Source organism: Caloenas nicobarica, chromosome 8 (assembly GCF_036013445.1).
Source record: "Caloenas nicobarica isolate bCalNic1 chromosome 8, bCalNic1.hap1, whole genome shotgun sequence".
Lineage (NCBI taxonomy): Eukaryota > Metazoa > Chordata > Aves > Columbiformes > Columbidae > Caloenas > Caloenas nicobarica.
The window spans coordinates 1994103-2003246 of NC_088252.1; the positions used below are offsets into that span (position 1 = coordinate 1994103).

Genomic DNA, 9144 nt, shown 5'->3' on the forward strand with positions numbered 1-9144 from the left:
ACCTCCTCTGCTTCGAGGTCTTCGAGCAGCTGGGCCGGCACGGCTGGCGGGCGGTGCGCTCCTTCCACCGCGCCGTCACCGACGAGATCGCTGCCGGCCGGCGAGGCTGGCTGGATGGCTTCGATGACATCAAGGCCAGGTATTTTGGATCCCCCCAAACCTCTGCCCGGCGGCTGGGGGAGGCCGAGGGAGAGGGGGAAGAGATCTGCCGCTACATCGACCGCAGCTTCGCCTTCTGGAAGGAGAAGGAAGCCGAGATCTTCAGCTTGGAGGGGTGATGCCCTCTAGGGGGGAGGACGGAGCGTTGCGTGAAGCCGCGGGCTGAAATAAACGCCTTTTCGGTTCTGTTCGAGCTGAGCGAGGCTTGCCGAGGAGGTGGAGAAAGCTTTAGGGCGGAGGGGGACCGCCCCAGCACCCCGTATTCACCCTCCCCATGATCGGTGTCTTGGCCCCGGCTCCCTGCGGCGAGACGGCTGCCGCCGTTTATTTGTGGCCGCCGAGGAGTGAGATAACAATCCTATATTTAACACTGGGCATCGGCAGCCACAGCCAGGGGGAGGAGGAACATCGTGAGGACCCCCGGCGACCGATAAGGCAGAGATGGGGGGCGTTGCTGAGGGCAGCCTTTTTCCCCAGGCTTGCGGGGCCCGGCTGTGCGGAGGGATGCTTTCCAAAGAGCAGCAAAGCTGCGCGGCGACGGGGATGAGCAGCAACGGGCAGCTTTGCCCGTACTGTACCTTTAAGAGCAGGAAGCGGTGTCCCGGTGCCGTCTAAAAATAGTGTGTCCCTCCCCCGTCCCGGCTGGATCCTGTGTCGCGCCGGGGTGTCCCTCCCCAGTGCCGGGACCGCGGCGCCTTCCCTCCCGGTGGGCCAGCCGGAGGGCGGCAGAGCCCAGGTGAGAGCAGGAGGGACAGAGCCGGAGCGGGGCTCAGCCGAGCCCCAGAACGACTCCCACCTCCGAAAAATTGGTGGCAGCCCCTGAAGGGCAGCTCGGGATGTGGGGAGGACAAATCATGGCCACCCGTGGAAGTGGGAGTGGGGCGCTCCTGCCCCTGATTGTGCCTGTAAATCAGGTGCTGGGAAGATGCAGTTGTGCCGGGGGGAGGGAGAAGGAAAAGGATGGAGATGTCATCACCTTTTCCTGGCAGGGACACCCTCGCCACACTGCGCTTGGGCTCTGTCTGCCGGCAAGTGTCGACGGCCATCCCCAGCACCATGGTGAGGAATGTGGACGACTTTGACTTCTGCCTGCCGTCACACGCCCAGGGTGTGCTGGAGGGGCTGCAGCGGCTGCGCGCCAACCCCAAACTGGCGGATGTGACACTGCTGGCGGGCGGACGGGAGTTCCCCTGCCACCGCAGTGTCCTGGCCCTCTGCAGCCACTACTTCCATGCCATGTTCTCCGGTGACTTTGCGGAGAGCATTGCAGCACAGGTGGAGCTGAAGGAGGTGGACTCCAGCGCGCTGGAGGTGCTGCTTGACTTCGCCTACACAGGGAAGGTGACCATCAACCAGGGCAACGTGGAGGGGCTGATGCAGACCGCCAGCCAGCTCCACTTCCCCACCATCCAGAAGGTCTGCAGCCGCTACCTCCGGCAGCAGATGGATGCCACCAACTGTTTAGGTATCTGTGAGTTCGGTGAGAGCCATGGCTGCCCTGAAGTCTCCTCCAAGGCCTGGGCTTTCTTGCAGGAGAACTTTGAAGCCGTCTCTCAGCAGGAGGAGTTCCTCCAGCTCTCCAAGGAGAGGCTGGCCATCTACCTCTCCAACGAGCAGCTGCAGGTGCAGGAGGAGCAGAGCCTGGCCGAGGCTGTGCTGCGCTGGGTACGCCATGACCCGGGGCCCCGAGCCCAGTTTCTGCCCGAGCTGCTGGAACTCACTCACCTCATGTCACTGCCTGACCAGTACCTGCAGAACCTGCTTGCCGCTGAGCCCCTCGTCCGTGATTCAGATGCCAGCAAGGCTCTAGTCGCCCGATCCCGTGCCATGGTGAGTGACCCCTGCCTTAAATGCCCCCCCCCGCAGCCAGCAGGGAGTCTCAGCTTAGAGCCTGACAGTCCTGCCCTGGCCTCTCCATCAGGGGCAGAGAGATGCCGGGGCCCAGAACCCCCCAAGCCCGCCACAGAAGCTGGAGGAAGTGCTGGTGGTGGTTGGTGGCCGTGTGCTGGAGGAGAGCGAGGATGAGGATGGGGGGCTGCGCATGCCGGCTGCCCCCAGGAACTTCGCCTTCTACAACCCCAAAAGCAGTAAGTGCCCATGGCAGGGATGGAACAAGTGCACACCACTCTCAAATATTCATTAACCCTCCAGTCCACCCCAAAGCCACCTCTTGCCAAATGATCTGGTGTCAGGAGGGTCCCTGGGGAAGATGAGGGGAGAGGAAAGAGTGAAACAGGGCTGGCTTAAAAGTGTCGTTGCTGGCCGGTCATCACTTGGCTCTTCTGGGTTTCAGGGCAGTGGATGGCTCTGCCTGACTTCCCTGATTACAACAAATGGGGCTTTTCCCTGGTGGCTCTGAACAACGATGTGTACGTCACAGGTAGGTGCTGGGGCTGCTAGTGCAAGGTGGGAGTCCCCCAGGAGCAGGGATGGGAGATGAGGGAGAAAGATGGGATGCTGGCATGGGGTGGGGGCTACCTTCGTCTCCAAGCAAAGCCTTCTTCTTGCTCCCCGCTTGGGTGGATTGGGCCACTGGCAAGAGATGCCCAGTGACAGCTGCACTCAGAGGGTCTGAGCCCATGTGCCTGACCCATCCCTCCCCAGGCGGCTCACGGGGCTCCCAGAACGACACGTGGTCAACGACCCAGGCCTGGCGCTTCTGCCTTAGGGACGGCACCTGGAAGCCCATCGCACCCATGCTGAGAGCCCGGACAAATCACACCAGCGCTGTCCTCAATGGTGAGATCTACGTCATCGGGGGTAAGGCTGCAAAGAACCCATGCATGCTGCTGGGTCCGGGGTTCGTGGGTGCCCCGGAGCAGTGGGGTGGCTACAGCATGCCACCGCACTGCAGGGACAACAGTGGATGTGGTGGAGGTGGAGCGCTACGACCCCTACAACAAGAGCTGGTGTGGAATCAGCCCAGCCCTCAAGTACGTGAGCAATTTTGCGGCCGCCAGCTGCTTGGGCAAGCTCTACCTGGTGGGCTCCTGTGCCGTCAAGTACAATGCGCTCACCCTCCAGTGCTACAACCCTGTCCAAGGTGAGAGCTGCTCCGCCGCCATGCCCCGCTGATGCCTTCCTGGGAAGCAGGACTGAGGGGGCAGGCAGGCAAGATCCTGTGCCACTAGGCATGGTCCCATGGGATGTGATCAGGTGCTAATGGGGATCTGGTGACAGCTGCAGCACAGGACTGGGGTGGGCCAGGAGCACGGCTGCCAGTAGCACAGATCTGAGATGCAGACCTCCAGCACAGCTCAGACTCGACCCTCAGTTTAGCGGGATGCCTGTGGCAGAGGGATGGGGGAGGCTGCCTGCCTTACAGAGAAACTAAACCCCTGTGACAGTGTCACCTCCTCGGGCAGCCTCTGTGCAGCCCATGGTGGTCTCCCCCATCGCACATCACCACTAAAAATAATAGCACACTCACGGTTTTTTTATGCAAGAGCCTCATCTGGAATGGGGACAGCGACTGTCGCCCTGCCTGGCCACTCTGTCTCCTCCTTTTCAAACCCCAACTTAAATAGCCATGGGCTTGGCAATTCTTTTTTTGGTCACTGGCAGCTGCATCATGAGCCAAGGGTGGGACATGCTGCTGACGGCCGCTCCTTGCAGATTTGTGGAGTGTGATCACGTCCCCCTTCATCCCCAAGTACCTCTCAGCGCCGCGCTGCGCCACCCTGCATGGGCTCATCTACCTCATCGGGGACAACACCAAGAAGGTCTACGTGTACAACCCAGAGGCCAACATCTGGCAGAAGGTAGTGGGATGTGGAACCAGGCACGATCTCCCTCCTGGGAAGCTGGGGCAGCACCCTACGATGATACCCCACACTCCCTCCCCCTGAGTGCCAGCACCCCCTCTCCCTCCTGCTTGCTCATTCCTTGGCTCTTATTAACCCATGTAGAGCCAAAGATGCCCCAATCCTTCTTTCCCTGCCCCTGTCCCACCAGCATGAGGAGCATGGCTTTTACACTGAGTTACTGATTTTAAGCAGCGTTCACACTGCAGAGCCCCACAGGATGCCCCCTTTTCCAGCAGAACCCTCAAGCAGGGTGTGAGGGGCTCCTGCCTGCGCAGTCTGGCAGAATTCTGCCTGCCCCATCTGCTCTCCAGACCCCACGCTCCCTGCAGCACCCCCAACCTTTCTCCCATACATGGGGATGCTGCTAAAAGCAAGACAGGGCCCCAGGGACCCCCCAAACCTCGCAGAGAGGACAGGGTGGGGGAACACGCCAGGTAGATCAATGTCTTCTGTGGTGGGAGCGAGAGGTACCCAAGGGGTCCCCACACATCTTGCCCTGCCCCTCGCACAGGTGCAGCTCCTGCACACGCTCCATGAGAATGGTGGGATGGTGCCTCTGGGCGACCGGCTTTTTGTCACTGGCGGCCACTGGAAGGGCATGGATGGAGACTACCGAGTGGAGATGGAGGTGTATGACTGTGCCAAGGACCTCTGGACGTGGGAGGGCTCCCTGCCCTGCCTCTGGCTCTTCCACAGCTCCTCCTCCATCTTCATGGACACCTCCAAGTGGACGGAGGCTTTCCAGGGTGACCACGGGTGGTAGGAGAGCCCGCAGCATCACCCGTCACGCTGCGCAGCTGCTCTGCCCTCTTGTCTGTCTCCTTGCTGCCAGTTCAGCTCTGCAGGGGGGAGACGGAAACCCCTCTGCAAGGCTGGTTGCGGCATCAGGAGTGTGTTCTGTCCCCCACCACCACTGCGGAGAAAAGTCTTTTCCTTATAAACACACTTTGGCTCATGTTCTCTTTTAGTTTGGTGGGCTGGTTTGTTTGTTTGTTTCAAAGAATTGCCTTTTCTTCCCCCTCCAAGACCCCCAAACTTTTAGGGTATTTTGAGGCCTCCTAAAGTGTGGCCCACCCTGCCAATGACTGGCATTGCTGCCTGCTGGCAATGTCCCTTTTCCCCATCATCCTGACCATCCAGCATGGGGAAACACGACGGGGACTGGGGGAATCTCACTTTCCTGACACCTAAAGCTCTCTGGTACCTCGCTGACCCAGACTGAAGTGCCAGACCCACTCCAACACCCCGTGAAACAGCATGCCAGGAGATAAAATAGCTCTTGGGTGCTTTGTATCCTTAGGCGGCACAGCATTCTGTGGTAGGGTGCTTCATCCTGGTTTCTCTCCCGGGATGTGCAGTGCAGGCCCCTGCGATGTGACCTGAGGTGATGGTGAAGCAGCCTGCACCTCGGTGGCTCCTGGTGCAGGGACAGAGCCCGGTGGTGCCTCCTGCCCCATACCCATCTCTGCTGGTACCCAGTGGCAAAAGATGCCCCAGGGCAGGGCAAACACCGGGCAACGCTTCCCCAGCGGCCGGTCCCACCACCGGCACCAGGACGTCGGAGCTCTGTCAACGTCCTTTGCTGGTTAATCTGTTCTGTGTTGCATTTTTCAATCACTTTTGAAGGGTCCCCCGCGCCTTGGGGCTCCGCGCTGCTCCCCACGGGCCATGCGGGGTTTTACACACGGGGGCGGGGATCCCCGCGGGGGAGGGCGGGGGCTCTGCCGGGGCCGCGCTGCCGGTAGCGGCGCGATGCGACTGCCGGAGCTGTGCCTGGCGCTCCTCTGCGCTGCCGCCGGGCTCTGCTCCCCGCGGGCGGCTCGGGAGCGGCCGCCGGGCCCGGGAGCGGCCGCGGGGAGGGCAGTGGAGGCGGGACGCGGGGGGCCGAGGGCGGTTGGCGGCGTGGACCCCCGGCAGGCGTGGATGCTGCTGGCCGGGAGCCCCGGGCGGGCGAGCGGCAGCCGGCACCGGGGCAGAACGGGCACGGTACGGGATGGTACGGGGGCCGGCACAGCGGCGGTACCGGCCGGCGGCCCGTCCCCAGGAAAATCAGCCCGGGCTGCCTTGCAAGTCGGTGCGCCAGGTGCTGCCCCTGCCCGTCCCGCTGCCCCCGCCGCGCTGGAAGAGCTGCTGAGGGAGCTGCAGCTCCTGCTGAAAGGTACCCGCTGGCCCCGGGGAGCGCTGCAGAACGGGGGGCTGAGGGGGACCCAAGGGCAGAAGCAGGGGACAGCAGAGATGCGGCACCACAGGGCTGGGTAGCAGATCTAGTCACTGTCTCATCTTGGGGCTAGGAAAAAAACGAGGTTTCTTCCTAAAGCCAAGCCCTGGTCGGGTTTTTGTGTCAGGCATGGTGAAGGAGCAGGTGAAGACACATAGGAAGGCTGGCGAAGGGTGTGAGGAAGAGGAAAGCGGTGAAGGCAACCCACAGGATCAGTCCCATCATCGCGTGGAAGCAGCCTTCCACTGCCGGACACGTGAAAACATCTCCATTGAGAAGAGAACCTGGCAGGAGCTGCGATCCTACTACATCGTGAGTGCCCAGCCTGCTGCCCCTTCCTGCCTGCAGCATCCTGCTGCCCATGGGGGCACCTGCCCTGGCACAGGGGTTCATTCTCTAATCCAAGGCTTTCTCCATGCCCAGCCGGAGATGGAGGGGATGTTCCACCGTGGCTCTGGGCTGAACCTGACCAGTGGGCAGTACACAGCTCCCATTGCAGGGTACTACACCTTCACTGCCACGCTGCACATTGGTGAGCCCTCAGGCACCCCCCACACGACCCTGCTGGGGGTGGTCTGGGCCAGCTCTCACTCTTCCATCTGTCCCAGTGAGCAGAGAACAGCGGAGGAAGGGGCAGCCGTGCAGGGGGAATCATCTGCGAGTGCTGATCTGTGTGCAGTCCTGCTGCCAGCGCAACAGGTACAGCATGGCAAAGCTGGGACGGGAGAGGAACCACCAGGGAGGGCAGGAGGAAGGAGGCCAAGCATCCTTGGGGGAAAGAAGGGACACGGTCTCCCCAGCACCACCTTTCCTCCCTCTTCCGCAGCAATTTGGAGACTGTATCCCAGCTGGAGAGTTGTGGTGACCTTTTCACTATCTCTGTCACCGGAGTCCTTTACATGCAGGTTAGTGGTGCCAGTTCTGCTCAGGACTGTGCCAGGCAGGAAGGCACCTTCTGTGGCCGCAGCTCCCGAGCTGGGCACCGGGTCCATTTCTCAGCCCAGCTCCGCACCCAAAGGACACTCCGGGCTGAGCTGTGCTGGGACGCTGCAGCATGTACCACAGCTGGGCTGCCCTCCCGGCCTCGATGGCCTCCTTTACCAGAAGAAAGGGGGGAGCAGCCCCTCCAGCTCTCGGCTGCTGCGCACAGGGGAGAGCTCTCTCTTTTGCTGCACCCAGTGCCAGGAAGAGATGTCCCAGCCCGGTTAAGCCCTTTCTCCCTCCAGGCTGGGCAGTACGCCTCCGTTTTCGTGGACAACGCTGCAGGCTCCACCCTCACCATTCAAAGTGGCTCCGATTTCAGCGCCATCCTGCTGGGGGTGTGAAAAGGTGCTGGGCACCATGCAGGAAGCTGAGCCTGTGCCAGGAGCAGCAGGACCCTTCCCTCTGCCAGCCACCATCACACCTCCCCTGCTCAGCACCAAGGCCAAGACAACTTTTTGCTGCTGCAGGAGCTGCAGGCTGGTCCAGTACTGCTGGTGCTGCAGAACCATCTGAAGCTGGACAAAAGATTGAGGAGGAAAGGATAATAACAACAATAATAATAATAAAAAAGCATGCTGACAAGGAGCTAAAGGAGTTCACTTTTATCTAAAGGCTAGGGCTGGAATTTTATCTTGGAAAACACTGCTGGCTGATTTCTCTGCAGGGCTCCGCTCCCACCGTTTTCGCTCAACAGATTTCCCTGCCTAGTGTCTCAGCAGCCCAAAACAGATCATCTATATCGCTTCAGCTTCCCTGCAATGTATTAGCAGTGAATATTTGTGGCAGAAGCAAACGTCCTTTACAGCTAATCTTCAAAGCAGAGCAGTGTCCGCACATTTGATTAAAGCAAATTCCTGTCCCGTGGCTTTCCACGCCAGGCGTTCCCTGCCCGTGGCACAGGGCCCAGGGCCGTGGGCAGCGCAGATACGCTCCTTGCTCGGCTCCGATAGCCGTCCCAGCTGAGGATGGGCACAGGGCTACGTGCCTGAGCAAGGGCTGCGGGAGAGGAACCCGGGTGGGCCGGGCGTGGGGGCAAGGGAAATGCACGTTTGATTTCTTAGTAGCACGTAGCACTGGGTGAGTTGTGCCAGCAACACGGCGAGTCAACCTGAACTGCAGTCAGCCCCACCTTCCCCAGGGATCTGCACACGTAGACGCGGGGAGGCAGCCTCCTGGCACTGGACATGGCCCATGGAGGCTTCCATGGCCCTGCCTGGCCTCCTCCACCGGTGGCATCTTCTCCAGGAGCATCTCAGGGAGCTTGGTGAAGCAGCTGTTGCTGCAGCTCTGTGGGAGCGTGTTTGGATCCAAGGGGCTGGCTCTGGCTGTGCAGCGTTAATGCTGACTTCTTCCCCAAGGCCAAGAGAACTTGTCTCTGAAAGGAAAGACATGCTTTTCCCCTGGCTGAATGGGTGGGCAGCAGCACCTCGGCAGAGACCGGGCCTCTGCAGCTCCTGTCCAGCTGAGGAGCTCAGCCCAGGCATGACTGCGAGCCAAAGCAGTCTCACTCAGATCAGCCACCTTCCATTTCTACCAAACACACCTGAGAAGACTCACTGTTGGAGAGCGGGGCTTGACAAGCAGGTAAGCCCAGGGCACGTAGACAGAAAATTGCAAGAGCTGATTAAGTCAGAGCAACTGCAGGGCTAATCTAGGTGTTGGGAGAGGGCTGGAGGCTCGGTCAGCCCAGCAGAGGGGACCTGCACAGGCCACCCCAGGGTGGGGGTCTCAGAGCTCCCCACAGCAGCAGGGTGCTGCTGAGTAACGAGGCACCAAAAGCTTATTTTCAGGAAACTTCTGGCAGACACCACCCTACCAGGAAATATAAGCAAAGAGTTTTTTGATTTCCACTAAAGCCGGGGTTGAACCTGCTTTTCTAACTGGCTGGCTACTCACAAGCACGGTAAAACCTGCTCCACGCTGGTTCTTTTTCCTCTTTGCCCTGAAAAATGGATGATACAATCCATTTTATGGAAA

General features: G+C 60.5%; 2 protein-coding genes across 4 annotated transcripts; both read left to right on the forward strand.

The window, feature by feature from the left end:
* The first annotated feature begins 640 nt into the window (after positions 1-640).
* KLHL30 (kelch like family member 30) lies at positions 641-4932 on the forward strand. Of its 3 annotated transcripts, XM_065639650.1 has the most exons (9): positions 642-895; positions 1149-1824; positions 1906-1989; positions 2081-2246; positions 2453-2539; positions 2764-2919; positions 3014-3202; positions 3775-3920; positions 4477-4932. In XM_065639650.1, exons 2-9 carry the CDS (start codon positions 1216-1218, stop codon positions 4726-4728), a joined length of 1689 nt encoding a protein of 562 aa, XP_065495722.1. In that variant the 5' UTR covers positions 642-895; positions 1149-1215; the 3' UTR covers positions 4729-4932. The 3 variants fall into 3 exon arrangements, with proteins under 3 accessions (XP_065495721.1, XP_065495722.1, XP_065495720.1); XM_065639649.1 differs by having other exon boundaries at positions 641-895; positions 1149-1989; positions 2764-2898; XM_065639648.1 differs by having other exon boundaries at positions 644-895; positions 1149-1989.
* A 701-nt stretch (positions 4933-5633) lies between these two features.
* Positions 5634-7540, forward strand: LOC135991245 (erythroferrone-like). The gene is given in 5 exon segments (XM_065639651.1): positions 5634-6123; positions 6311-6749; positions 6751-6961; positions 6963-7088; positions 7410-7540. Coding segments are annotated over 5 exon segments (1365 nt in total). The 3' UTR covers positions 7509-7540.
* The last annotated feature ends 1604 nt before the right edge of the window (positions 7541-9144 follow it).

Bases quoted from the DNA above. Each gene is read 5' to 3' on its own strand.
- KLHL30 (XM_065639648.1), top strand. From the start codon at position 1,216: ATGGTGAGGAATGTGGACGACTTTGACTTCTGCCTGCCGTCACACGCC. The intron at 2,540-2,763 runs GTAGGTGCTGGG...ATCCCTCCCCAG, and splicing joins CAACGATGTGTACGTCACAG to GCGGCTCACGGGGCTCCCAG. The intron at 3,921-4,476 runs GTAGTGGGATGT...CCCCTCGCACAG, and splicing joins AGGCCAACATCTGGCAGAAG to GTGCAGCTCCTGCACACGCT.